Source organism: Physeter macrocephalus, chromosome 1 (genome assembly GCF_002837175.3).
Source record: "Physeter macrocephalus isolate SW-GA chromosome 1, ASM283717v5, whole genome shotgun sequence".
NCBI classification, from domain to species: Eukaryota; Metazoa; Chordata; class Mammalia; order Artiodactyla; family Physeteridae; genus Physeter; species Physeter macrocephalus.
This window is the reverse complement of record NC_041214.2, coordinates 52,970,971-52,986,155: the sequence shown is the minus strand read 5'-3', so window position 1 is coordinate 52,986,155 and position 15,185 is coordinate 52,970,971. Positions and strand designations below refer to the sequence as shown.

Below are 15,185 nucleotides of genomic sequence, written 5' to 3'. Positions count from 1 at the left end.
CCGGGGGGAGGGGTTCACAACAAAGGGGAATGGGGATATTAAGAGATGATAGAATTGTTCAACATTTTGATTCTGGGTGCTGTTATATAACTGTTTGCATTTGTCAAAAATCAAAGAACTGTCCCTAAAAAGGGTATATTTTACTGTATGTAAATCTTTATTTTAAAAAAAACCGAAAATATTGTTTAGAAAATAGCCAAGGCATAGACAAGGAGAAAATATTTATAAACTATACATCTGACTTGTATTCAGAATATATAAATAACTCTACAAGTCAATAATACAAACAATTCCTTTTAAAAATGGGCAACAGATATGAGCAGATACTTCACCAAAGTATACAGGTGACAAATGATTTCATGAAAGATGCCCAACCTCATTAGTCATCACAGGAATGCACATTAAAGTTGAATGAAACACAACACATTTAACAGAATGGCTGAAATTAGAAAAAAACCAACAACATCAAAGTGATGTCAAGGATGGGGAACAAATGAGACTTCCATAATTTGCTGTGGAAACACAGAATGGTACAGCACTTTGGAAAACCGTTTGGGATTAAAGTTAAGCCTATACTTACTATATAACCAAGGAATCCCATTCCTAAGTATTTACTCAAGAGAAATGAAACTATGTGTTCACACAAACTTGTACTCAAATGTTCATATAAGTTTTACTCGCAAAAACCATAAACTGGAAACAACCCACCTGTCCACGAAGTGTTGAACGAATAAACAAACTGGTATAGACATACAGTGGAATACTACTCAGCAATAAAAAGAACTGATGCTCACAACAATGTGTACAAATCTAAAAAGCATTATGCCAAGTGAAAGACTACTGACACAAAAGTCTACACACTGTATGATTCCATTTATATGGCATTTCAAAAACAACAAAACCATAGTAACATAAAGCAGATTAGTGGTTGCTAAGGTCCAAGAGGAGAGAATTGACTTCAAAGGAGTAAAAGGAACTTTTTGGAGAAATATAAATGTCCTTTATCAAAAATTTTGGTGGTAGTTACACAACTGTATACATTTGTCACAACTTATCAAATTTCATACTAATTGTTGGGGAATTTTATTGTGTTTAAATTAAACCTTTCCTATATCTCTTTAGGTTCTCTTCATAACTTCAAAACAATTGGAAAATGAAGACAAACCAAAATTTTTTTTTAAAAACCTGAAATCTCACCACACAGAAACAATAACCACTATTAGCATTTTGATATAAATCACACAGGGTATTTTTCAATGTAAACATGAACTTTTGGTCAAACTTAAAATAAGATCAGATCATTTACATTGTTCAGGAACCACCATTTTTTGAATTCCAAAATAGATCACAAATATATTTCTACTTCAGTAAATATACTGTGTACACTAAAAAGAAAAGCAGACTATGCTATGATTCTCCCAGTTGTAAGTGAACATCAAGAATTCCTACTGTAAAATGTCTTTTTGTTGTCATTAATTATTTCAATATTTGCAAAATTTATTTCTAATATATGACTGTTTAATTCACAGGTCTTGGATTCTCTAAGGAATGCACTTTTCAGTTTTGCTATATAAAATTCAAAGAAATCCTTTATAAAAATAGAACAAAATCTTAATTTTTATGGGATGATAGGACAATTAAAAACAACAGTTAACATTAAATAAATATTATTAAAAGAATTTTTTGGAAGAGAGAGTTATTTGTTGATTTGTTACCATCAATTCTTTGTAAATTTAAGGGAAGATGCTGTACTCACACACAAAAAGGACCACTCTATTTAAACAGGTTTTTTTTTTTTGTTTTTTTTTTTTAATGAAAGAAAAAAGAAACCCCAGGGTCTAAAATGTAATGAGTGATCCTATTAGTTCCACCAGACTAAAATCATACAGTCTACGTATGTGGTCTTTTCAGCCACATCTGTCATGAACCATTTTTACATCACAAAATGCAAAATACTGAGCACTGATTTACTAGATGAGACCTGGGAAAGTATTCATCATTTGATTTCCCCCTAAAAGAAAAATTGGCTCACAGGAAGACAGGTGACAGTTCTTTTCAGATCACACTCAGAACTTACACATTTTAGAATCAAATCTTCATATAATCCAAGCAAACAGAAAAAAAAAAATGAAATAAAAGATTAAGTAAAGTGGAAAAACAAAAGAAATCTCAATTATGACTTTCTTAAAATCCAAACATTTTGCTTGGCTAGGAAACATGGATCATACATTAAAAATATTTATAATATGTGAAAATGTATAAACATGCTTGCCACATAGTAGATGCTCAATAAATGGTACTCTTATTATTTTAAATACTTCATGAAATACATACTTATTTAGCATTTTATATACTGATCTGATATTCCTCCTTTCAAAAGCTCTCTGTTACACATGGAACTAAAATGGAATTTTTACTTAACATAAAATGTATAGTATAGAAGTGTTTTGAATTAATTATTTCTTTGACTTATCTGAAATCTGTATTAATCACTTTTTGGTAAATTTCTGTACATAATGTTATTTACTCTTATCATAAAAACAGACCTATAATTTCCCTTATAGGAAAAGGGTGGCCGTTATTCCAAATTTTTTAATGGCTTAAATTAAATATTAAAGGGTGCTTAATTTAAAAAAACTTCATTACATAATTCTGTGTTAGATAAATTATTTACAATGATTATAAAACCACTGAAAAAGCAACTGCATACTTGATAAAGCAAACATCCAAATCTTATACATTTGTCAGTCTTTCAATAATGAATTCTGGGGAAAAATAAATTCACAGACACCCAAGTGAATTGGCAACTGTAAGTGACAGAAGCCCTTCTAAATCCTCTGTTTACACTGGGGATTAGCGGAGTAGATTTTGAGTTGCAAACTGAACAGTCCATGGTCAAGGGAACCTGCTCCCTGTCAGCCCGCAGGGCATAAGGACAAAGCATGGTCCTGGTAGGAAGTGACCCATAAACATATTCCTACCCAGGATTTATACAAAGCCAGTCTGCCTCACAGAAACTCCATATGACCATTAACTGGCCTGCAAGGCCTGCCAGGAGGCCTAATTACAGGTCTACAGAGCCCAATAACAAAAGCTGAAGGGCTTTAGCCTAGGGATGATCTGCTTTATACTGACTTGAGAGAGTCCATATAGAGGACCCAAAAGAAAGAGGTTTAGCTTTAAAATTCTCCCCAGAGAGCCAGCATTGTACTCAAGTCTAGAAAGCCCACATGCAACATACTTCAGCTAGGCTTAAACATACCACCCTCTCAAAATTAACATTCAACTACTGTCTGCTTAACATCTGCTCAAACATGGCAAGTTGCTGTGATATTGTTAGACTCTAACTGATAGCTTTCTTCTTACTAAATATTATTGGGGATAAATAATAGTCATTCAAATATAAATGTGTAACTGATGCTAAACCAAATAACTTATATTTTCTAAAAGTAATTTACTTAATAGTTCTCTTTAGGAAGCACTAGTATATCTTTTTGGATTAACACAAAGTGCAAAATCATGCTCATTATTGGAAACTGGGAGTTAAATTAACATTATCAATTTGATTTTGCATTAAAGGTATTAAATTTTATGTAGAATTTCTGAAGAAATGTGGTTTTGCAGAAACCACATTTGATGAAAAAAAGGTTTTAACCAATGCCCAAGTCAATGAAACTATTTAAGATTGTATACATTTGTTTCTTTTAAAAAGCACAAGAATTCTTAATTCTTGATAACTTCTTTTAACTGTACATGTATGGTGGTATGAGGAGGATGTTTGCCTCAATATCTCTTCTTTAATTACCTCATAAAGCCACTCTGGTGATGCCATAAAAAACTACTTCCACTCTTCCTGGCTGATGTTTATAGAACGCTCAGTTATATGTTAGGTGCCGTTCTAAAAACTTTATTATGTTAATTTATTTAGTTTTCATTAAAACTCTAAAGGTATATATTCTCATTCCCATTTCATAAATGAAAAAACTGAGGTTGAGCAAGGTTTAACAATTTTCCCATGGTTTTGTCAGTAAATAATGGATCTGGGAATAGCACCCAGGCCATTTGACTTCAGAACTTGACCACCATACTCTATTGCTTTTCATACTAATTGCAAACATTTACTGGATGCTTACTATGTACCAGGTACTATTCTAAGTGTTTTACAAATGTTAACGCACTTAAAGTCCATAACAACACCATTAGTTATGTACTATTAGTATCTCCATTTTATAGATGAGGAAACTAAAGAAGAGCAAAGGGGAAGTGATCTGCTCAAGCTCACAAAGTTAGTTAGTGAACGAAGCCGGATATGAATCTAGACTAACCAACAGGCAATCAAGCAGAAGCTTACATGGGGAAAAAAGAAGTCTGAAAACTATTTATTTATATGAAATAGAAGTTAACTTTTTAATCACTTGCTCTGTTTTTTTAGGTTTGCCCTACATGAAAGCCTCTCTCACAATAAATCAACCTATTTCTTGGAGCCAGAGATCAGTGGTCAGAAGCCTATGGAGCAAAACCTCTGTCGACGTTAAATCAGGGTTGCAGAATGGCTTTCTATGCTCCCCAGAAAACATTATCATGGCAATTTCATTTGTAATTCTCAGAACTACAAATATTTAAAGCTAGACTGGACTTCAGAGAAGTATTGGGACTTACAAGATTAGATGGCTATAAAGAGAGACGGTTAGGACTTGGCTTCCAGGTACTTAATGGGTAACTAAGAGAAGAAAATCCAAGTTTAACATGCTGCAGAATAATTGGGATGGAGTGAGGCACTTATGGCTTATTCCCAAAAACAGCTTCTTTCCTTGATATAGCGTTCTTACGTGTGTAACTCTTCTGTGTTTTACAATACTTAATTAGCTTCTATCCCAGCAAGGGTCACTGAAATGCATGTCCATAGTTAGGGTGAAGAAGAAAACACTGGTAATCACAGAACATTACCCTAGATTTTTCAAAGTTCTCAGAAATATAGCTACCATGAGCACCCTAATAGTTAAGGAAAAGAACTTTTATTCTGAATAAAACGTTAATCCTTTTGTATTATCAATTAAAAACAACTCATTTCAATATCAAAGGCTTGCTTGAGGATGGAAATTATTTTATTATAAGGTAATTGTAGCATTATGCCTAACAAAACAAGATATGTATTTGGTAATGTTTTCTATCACCCTTCTTTCTGCTCAATGTAACTCAGGGATTTAACCTATGGATAGAAATAGCTCAGGAGTCAGAAATCATTGGATTTGAGTCCTGGTTTTCCCACTTACTAGGTATGTGATCTTTTACAAGTCATTTAAGCTTTCGGGATATTTGTAAAATGGAGTTAATTAGCTCTCCATGCAGTGATGTGAGTCAAATGATAAAAGATTTATGAAAATGCTTTGAAAACTATAAAGCACAATAAAAAGTACTGTAGATATTATTTAGAAAATGAAATATTACACAGAAATTTTATGATAAAGGGGATTTACCATACATGCATTAAAGAAACTTCTATTTCTCTTATAACATTAGAGATATAATTTTAAAGGTTGCAGGTGTCAATAATTCTATTATTAAAAGTAAAATATTAAGGAGACTTTTAGAGAAAATTATGTCTTGAAACTATGTTCTGAGAAGTGTCATGTTTTTCACGGTGATGAAAAATATTTATGTTTTGGAAAAATCTCTCCTCTAAATTCTTCTTCAGACCTATGAGCATATGGAGCATAAGATGACATTGTGTTTTTGTGGAAAATCAACTAATGTGTGGAATGATGCTAACAAGTCAAACAACAGTGGCAGCAAAAGTGATGGAGATGAGTCTTTAAGTAAACTCATTATCTTCCTTCTTCCTCCTGTGTGATAATCACATTTTGTTATCTCTTCTGTCATGTACTACCTTCAAGTTTAAGATTAAAAAGTTAGATTATTGCCATGTATCTTCTACTTTTGAAGCCAGGGAACTTTTCAATATATTTATTTAAAATCCACCAAAGAGTGGTTTAAATGAGCACACCAGCATCCAAAGGCTTAATTTTCAGTTACCCAGAACATTATTTCACAATGACTTACTCACCAAAGATTAATAGCTGGAATTCTATTTGGCATAGTGACACTCACTACAGGCGCTGTTAAAACTCCTGGGAAAGATCCAGAAGTTTTAGATATGGTTCCTGACCTTCAGACATTTATTATTTCATTGGGAAAATAGGTCCAACACTCATGAAACAAATATTAATATCAGCAGTATGTGAGTAAATACCAACATGAATGGTGTGCGTAGAAAAAAAGAAAAAGAATTCAAAGGAGAACAGAAAGATTACATGCTGTAATGGTCAGAGAAATCACGTGGAAATGTTATTTGAGATGCATATTGAAGTGTTTAGAGAGAGAAAGAGGAAGGAGAAAGACATTTCTAGAGGAGAAAAAAATCACAAGCAAAAATTCCCAGGTATAAAAGAACATGAATAACTCAAAGAATAATGAGAAGAAGTATAAAAATGAATTCTAAGAAAAAAAGTTAGAAAAGTCTGTGAATCCACCATACAGAACCTTGGAACCTTAAGCACAGAAGTGTAAAATTGATCTTGTAAGCAATCTAGAGCCAGTGAATAATTTTGAGCAAAGGAGCAGCATGACCAAGTGGTGGGTGAGAAAGAATCATCTAGCAATGGTACTCACCAGAAGCAATATGGAAATAAAAATTTTCTAGTGGCTACCATCTGCCAGACTCTGGGCTAGATACTTCACTTATAATATTTATCTTCACAACAATCCTATAAGGTAATCATCATGTTCTCCCCTTACAGACTAGGAAATAATGGTGTAGGGAAATCCTCAAAACCTAAATATTGATACTGTCAAATAGGTAACTTAAATATGCAACATGGTCTAATTGAGACAATAGGGGGCTATACTTTTATACTGCTGGTGGGAATGTAATATGGTTCAGCCGCTGTGGAAAAGTTTGGTGGTTTTACAAAAAGTTAAACAAATAATTTACCAAATGACCCCATAATTACACTCCTAGGTGTATACCCCTCAAAATTACAAATGGTTACTCAAACAAGTACATATATATATGCATGTTCAAAGCTACACTGTTCACAATAGCCCAAAGGTGGAAAAAACCCATATTTCCATCAATAGATGAATGGATAAACAAATGGCGTGTGTGTACACACACACACACACACATATACATTCAGTGGAATATTATTCAGCCATAAAAAGGAATAAAATACTGACACAGGCTACAACATGGCTATACCTCCAAAACATGCTAAATGAAAGAGGCTAGACACACAAGGTTACACACTGTATGATTCCATTTGTATGAAATATGCAGAATAGATAAATCCATAGAGATAGAGGGCAGGTTGATGGTTGTGGTTGCCAGGAGCTGAGGGTAAGGTGAGGGGAGAGAAATTGCCTAATAGGTAATAGGTTTTACTTTGGAAATGTTTTTAAACTAGATAGAGGTGGTGGTTATATAGCTTTGTGGATGTATTTAATGCCACTGAATTGTCACTTTAAACAGTTATGTTTTATTTTGTCTTATGTGAATTTCACCTCAATAAATTACTTTTAAAAAGTAAAGAACTACAGTAAACTAGAAAATACACACATCTGCCATATTCCATTAAAAAAAAAAGTTTTGGCTAAACAAAAAACATCAAACTACTGAAGATCACAGAATGAGTGAGCAGTGGAAGCAGGCTTAGAACCCTCCCACTATTCACCACCCTCTCTCTGGAGAAGAGACAGAATTGAAGTAAAAGACCAACTAGGAGGTAATGGATTAACCTTTGGGTGGATTGTTTGGTGTCCAGACTAAGGAGTTGGCAGTGGGAAAGATAATAGAGGGATAACTATAAAAAATATTTCAAAATAAGTCATTAATTCTAGGTGAATGACTGCCTATAAAGAAGTCAAAGATAAACATTTCAAGGTTTTGAATCTTAATGAATGTGAGAATGGTAAAAGTGTTTTTTAAATGAAAAGAAAGAAGTCACGGCCAAGAGGAATTTTAATTGGATTTACTCAATATCATAAAGTAAATCATTATCTGAAGTTATATTGATAACTTAAAGATTCAATCTTACAAATTTATATAGTTTTACAAGCTTGAGTCCTCCTGCATTTGGAAAAAACAAAACATCTTAGATGTAACCTTAACTTCACATCACCTTCAAATTAAAAGTTAAACAACAGACATGAAACTTCATTTCAATTGCATTTTGGCAATAAACATGAAAAAAGATTCTATCTAAATCTGAAGATTTAGCATAGCAAAATATAAAAATGTTAACAGTTTAGTATATACAAAATATGATCATAACAAATACAATAAAATCTCTGACTTCAAATTCAAGGTACATGGTTATATTTTGCTTAATGTATTTTACGCATACATGTCTTTCAAAATCATACCGCTAGTAATAACTGCCAAATGTTATTAAATATATTTTAATTCCAAACCAAGGCCATTATTAACATTCACTAATAAATCAATAACAACGCAATGGTAATATATAAAACTTTCTTCTGGGACCCACAATTAGAGTAAAAGACTAAGTCTAGTCAGCAAGATTTCTACATATGAACCCTATCTACCAGATTATGGTAACTATAAGGCTGAAATAAATCCTGGCTCAAGAATCTAGCATACAGCCTTAAGTTCTTCCCTATACCCAATTTTAAGGCCCCAAAGTTGAGGGTGTTTTCCCTGGGAACTCAAGTAAACTCCAATGAGACAGAATGGGAACTACCAGGCCTTCCCATACAGCCACCTCAATCTTAGGACCAGGCTAGACTTTATCCACGAGCCTTACCAGACTGAGCTCAAGTTCTTATTCCCCCCTACTTTATTTTGCTTGTTTGTTTATTTTTAATAATACAATGAATACCTTGATTCATCACTGAAACAGAGATCCAGAACCTTGACAATAAGTTCTATATTTGCTTAGTGCTCCCCTATATCCATCTATCTGCTTCTCCTCTCCAAGGCCACAAGTTCTCATTAATAACAGTAATATATGTTTTTCAAAGGGGTATAACATGTTATTTCATGTTATAAAGCAATATAGTCATGGAAATGGCATCAAAAAGCAAAATCTGGTTAAAATGGTTTCTTAACCAGTGACAATGGTTACAACACAATCCCTTTATAAAACAATTTAGCAAGAATGTATAAAAAGCCACTCTACATATTAACACCCTCTAATCTCATAAACTCATTTCTATAGTAATCAATTCCAAGAAAATAAGCTAAACTATAAAAAACACTATTTGTAACAGGATGTGCATAACAGTATTATGGATAAGAGGGAAAAGCTAGAGACAATGTAAATGTTCAATAAGAAGAAAATATTAAATAAATAATCCTACATCTAGCTAAGGTCTGTCCTTTGCTTATGGCAGGCAATGTTAAGTTTCTTAATTTGAAAATTGTCATAATATTTTGAATGTTTGTCAAATTCACAGAACCTCCCTATTTATCCTTAGTAGACTTTAGAATGTTCAATTAAAAAATGAGGAGTGACAGCTGGGACCAATATAAGCAAGTTATACACTGAGGTCTGCACTGTCAGATCTGTTTTATAATACGCTTTTTGTGACCACCTAGAGGGGTGGGATAGGGAGGGTGGGAGGGAGATGCAAGAGGGAGGAGATATGGGGATATATGTATATGTATAGCTGATTCACTCTGTTATAAAGCAGAAACTAACACACCATTGTAAAGCAATTATACTCCATACAGATGTTAAAAAAATTTTTTTAAAAAGGTAAAGAAAACTGTATAAAACTATGAAATACAATTCTTTACAGTTGCATTAATAGAAACAAATATTTTCTGGACTAAGCACCATAAATATTTTCCTTTAAAGCAAGAATTTGTCAGTACTCAAGTAATGAACCTGGAAATATTTTTTCTAAGCAAAATGCCACTAAAGAATGAATATATATTATATAAATAACAGAGAATCGTATTAACTAGCTTTATCTTATAGTATATTTATTGGAGAGTCAAAATTTGAAAAACCTAATAGTAAGCAAAATTTTAGTATATCCTGTTTTCTATGTAATTAAAGATAAAATGAGTAAGATCAATACATAAAGATAAATGACCTTTAAAGTAATATGAAGTGGTGTAGAGATTCACAGTCAAAATATTAATTTTTATACAGTAAGTTACTTCAACTAGTGATTTATGAAGCTAGTATATCATTTATACTGGTGTTCCCAATATTTAGACTGTAGACACGTTGGGTAGGAATAAAAGGAGCTAATGTAAGAAATCCTTGAATTAATATGCATACATGTATTTTGCAATGAATATTAAAAATATAACTACTATCATTTGGTAGTCTGAAATTACTTTTGATGTCAAAATAGAATTCTCATTTTCCAGTTGGAAATTATGAACTCTTTACAGATCCTTAAAAAGTAAATAATTTTAAGAAACATGTACTCCTTTGGTAATATTATTCTAACCCTACCTCATGCTTGATCTTGACAACTTATTATTTGAATGTAACATGTATTTTTAAAAACCACATTAAGATTCAGAGTAAAATATCAGTACTTGGAAAAGATAACATGGATCTCTTATATTTTTTAAAAAGTAAAGTATTTAATGTGTACATGAATCTGGATATCATAATCTAAAATCAAAGAAAGAATTATTGTGCAATTGAGATATTAAAACACACAGATTTTTAAGATTAGATGGTATCCAGACGAATAGTCCAATGAGTTAGTCTAATTTAACTGGAAGAATTATTAAACATTTATCTCATTTCCTTTAGAGCAAAACCTTGATCTAAAAATCACACCTTATATAAAAATTAAGTCAAAATGATCACAGCCTCAAATATAAAATGTAAAGGTATAAAATTCTTCTTAAACATGCCACTAAAAGCACAGTCCGTAAAAGACAAAAATCAATAAACTGGACTTCATCAAAATTAAAACTAAAGTCGAAGCCAGTTTTATAAATAAGAAGGTAAAGAATGACCTTTTAACATCATACTATAGCAATAAATATTTGAGGTAAAATATGGCCATACAAAGATCTCAAATTTGTGAGGCTATATGAAAATAGGTGTTTTGCTCTTTGACCCATCTGTAAGCATGCTAGGATTTATTTCACATATTTTCATTTAAATAAAGTTAATTATTAACACTTACCAGCAGCTTCAAGAACCAGTTGTAGTCTTGCTTTGGCCTGTTCAGCTGGTGGCTAAAAATCAACCATAAAAGACACTTACAAGGTAGTTTTAACAGAGCTTTAAATTAATGCATTATTATGTGAGTATCAGAAAATTTAGAGAACTTTGTCATAATCAGTATTAATATCCACCCACATCTTAACAAAATTCCATCACAGCAGCTCTACCAATCTACTCTCTCACCCTAGTAATCAAATCACACTTTTCATTATTATGATGCAAGAATGAAGTTCTTCCTTTTTTTTTTTTTTTTTTTTTTACTGGAATAGCTTTTATTTGTTATCCAACATATACCAGTCAGCAACAGCCTAAATACATGTAATTTAGTAAGGAGGCAAAACCCACACATTTAACAACATACTCTCAAGTTGTATTGTTTCTTTGCATATGGAAACATGCAAAATGACCTATTGGAATTTAAATAGCAACTTAAAGTCCAATACCTCAGGCAACTCATATACTAAAACCAAATATTTTCTGCTTTCCTTATGGTATTTGAAAGGAGCAATTGTGATAAAGATAGGACAAAATGTGAGTTACTGCTTTCAATTCCTACTAACTGTCCTAAAATTATTCTCTCAATGAACTTTGATTCAATACAGTTGATAATGTTGAAACTACTTTCCTACCAGTGACCTTATTCTGAGATTTTTGGATAATATGTTGATGGTATCCAAACTATAAGATGGATTGTATCAAGGTTATGATCTTTATGAAAGACTTGTTAAAAACTGTTTTTAATACTTAAGACTTTACATTTCTTAAGATGTCAGTAAGTGACTAATCTCATGTTTATATACGATACAATCATTTGAGAATTAACATTTTACAAGATATATTTGAATGTTTTGATATTTGTGAAAAAACAGCCTGAATGAAAAGAATTACATAATTGGATATGGAAAAGAAGATGCTGTGCTCAGAAAAGTGGAAGAATTTGAATGGTACTTCTGAATAAACTGTAAGAAACAGGATAGGAGAGTGGTAGATGAGACAGGAAAGAAGACAGGGCTAGCCTTTTATATCATAGAAGAGGGATTAACAAACTCTGACCTAAACCTGGTTTTGTAAATAAGTTTTATTGGAACATAGTCCTGCTCATTGGTTTATATATTGTCCATGGTTGCTTTTGTGCTCAACACAACAACAGCAGAGTCAACTATTTGCAGCAGGACTCTTATGGCCAGCAAAGTCTAAAATATTTACTATGTAGATCTTTAAGGAAAAGACTGTTGACCCCTGCCATATAAGACGGAGAGACTTGGAAGAATTTGAAATAGTGGGGTGACAAGATGAGATCTGCACTCTGACACATCATTCTAGCAATATACTTGAGGATGAACTGCAAAGAATGTGACAGAAGGCAAGGAGCTCAGTTAGGGAGCAATTAAAGAACTCCAGATGAGAGATGATGAGGGCCTGGGGAGGAGCAGTACCAGTAAGGTTGGACAGGAAGAACTAGATTTGAGAAACATTTAATTGGTAACATGAAAGGACTGATTGGATATGAGAGAAGGAAGAGTTGACAAACAAAAAGAATATTTTATGTCATATGTTTGTAGAAAAAAATGTATGTAAGTGTGCTTTATAAAGTTATCAATATTAAAAATGTGACATCAAATTAAAATATCATAGCAAAATATCAATAGAAGACTGTGACATCTACTGAATATGATCTCTCTAACAGTTATAAAGGAAACTGCCAAGCAATTAACATGAACATGTATAATGATGAAAGGCATGACATTTGACATCAGTATCAGGGAACATAGTGAGTGTGCAGAACTGTGGAGCACATGGCCCAGCTAAAGAAAGCAGCTGGTACTCAGCACTAACTCACTGTTGTCATGCAGAAATGCAAATCAAGGGTTATAAAACTTCTTGATTTTTTTCCTGAGACTTTAAGTCACCATAAAGACAAATACTGTGTGGAACAAACAGTACTTCTCAGAGCCAGATTCAATCCCAAAACAGACAGTCTGTGGTCTCTGCCATCTACTTAACAAACACAGTAGAAACATGATATTGATACTTTGTGCAGCATAGCATAACTAGAATGGCAAGAAGGAAATAATGCTCTGACTAGCAGATCTCAAGCAAGCACAGAATTATGAAGTATACATTTCAGAGTATCCTAGGAAGCAGTAACGTTTGATAGAAAAATGTGAGAAACTTTATTGCTTAAGATATTTCATGGGAAAGTTATAGGTACTTCATAAGAAAAGATTATTTTTACCAAATAAGAAATATTTAAAACAAATATATAAAGTGATGAGTACCCATATTCAGTAAAATATTAACAATATTGTTAAAGTCTCTTAGCCCACAAAACCCCCTCCATAGCAGCTCCCTCTCTCCCCCGGTTAAAACCTGTCTTAAAAATATGGTGATTACCGTCCCTAAACAGTCTTAATGGTTGATGATTACGATAAAAACACCTGTTAAGACATATTTATATTTTATTAATTCCTCTAACAATCTATAATACAGAAATCATATTTCAAAGATAAAGAAAACCAGGGAATAAGAGTAGTTTACTAACTTGCCTTTACTAGTAAATGATAGGCTGAAATTAAGACCTTCTGACTCCAAATCTCAGGATTCTTCTAACTATATCACTAGGATATTCATGAATTCAAAGCAATTAATTTCACAGATATAAAAGCATACAGATAGATTTTTGATTCTGTTAAAAAAAAAATCTATCCAAGATAGTACGTTTGCCTATACAAATATAACTTCCTAAATTATTTGTGAAATATAGGGATCAATTCCAACTATGGGGACAAACACATTGTTAGATTTGCCAGACTTTTAAAAGTAATTTGTCTTTTATAAGTATTTTTCCTCTTAAAAATATTTGATTCATTTCACAAGCATTTTTCTTGGATAGGGTATGAAGATACACATGTTCTCTCATTTTTTTCCCACCTGCAAATATCTTTCTTTCACCACAACTGCTGAATAATTTGAATGGATATGGGATTCTCAGTTGCAGTCTTTTTCTCTCAGTCACTTGCCCTTCAAATTCTTTCCAAGTGCTCCTCCACAGTGTTTCAGCCTTGAGTTTGTCCCAGAGAGGGAAAGCATCACAACAGGTCTCTTGGCTGAAACCCTCCAGGTCCCACCTGCCTATTTGCATCAGTAGCTGCCTGACTCAGAAAAAGTAGATAAGCTGGAGCTGGAAATGGAGAGGAGGCAGCCTGATTTATGTTGCCATCATTCTGATTGCCAGTTATAGTATCTTTTTAAGAAAAGATTAAGAAGAAAGAAGAAACAATATACAGTTAAAAGAACATTTTTCTACTAATCCATTTTTAGTTAGGTATCATCATACTAAGCTGACTCAGATTGAGAAAACCTTTGGGGCTTGAGTGCCAAAATTTCTAATGCTTTATATATTTTAGAGTGTATTAGACTCCAGGGATTGGTACAAATTCCATCTAAAACTGGTAAATGGTACTAATGTTATTCAGGGCCAGAAAAAAAAAATTTTATGAAATAAATAAGAAACTAGCATCAAATACAAATGCATGGAATACAGCAATTTCTCAAAATAAGAAATGATAAATGAGGACATATTTAAGAACACAATGTCACAATTATATTGTATGAAGCAAACTTATGGAGAAAAAATTGTATTCTATTAAAAAATAATATTCCTATGGGAAAAAATCTGTAAAAAATACAAATACATGAAGGCTAAACAATACACTACTAAATAACCAAGAGATCACTGAAGAAATCAAAAAGGAAATCAAAAAATACCTAGAAAAAAATGACAATGAACACATGACGACACAAAACCTATGGGATGCAGCAAAAGCAGTTCTAAGAGGGAAGTTTATAGCAATACAATCCTACCTTAAGAAACAAAAAAAATCTCAAATAAACAACCTAACCTTACATCTAAAGCAATTAGAGAAAGAAGAACAAAAAAACCCCAAAGTTAGCAGAAGGAAA

General features: G+C 32.5%; 1 protein-coding gene across 7 annotated transcripts in view; it reads right to left on the bottom strand.

Moving 5' to 3' along the window:
* The window catches only part of RSRC1 (arginine and serine rich coiled-coil 1), a 440,472-nt gene that overhangs the window by 160,991 nt on the left and 264,296 nt on the right, over positions 1 to 15,185 (bottom strand). For all 7 annotated transcript variants that reach the window (XM_055081512.1, XM_055081583.1, XM_055081564.1 and 4 more), the window contains one exon: positions 11,182 to 11,233. In XM_055081512.1, coding sequence (XP_054937487.1) covers positions 11,182 to 11,233 — 52 coding nt within the window. The remainder of the gene's footprint in view (positions 1 to 11,181; positions 11,234 to 15,185) is intronic.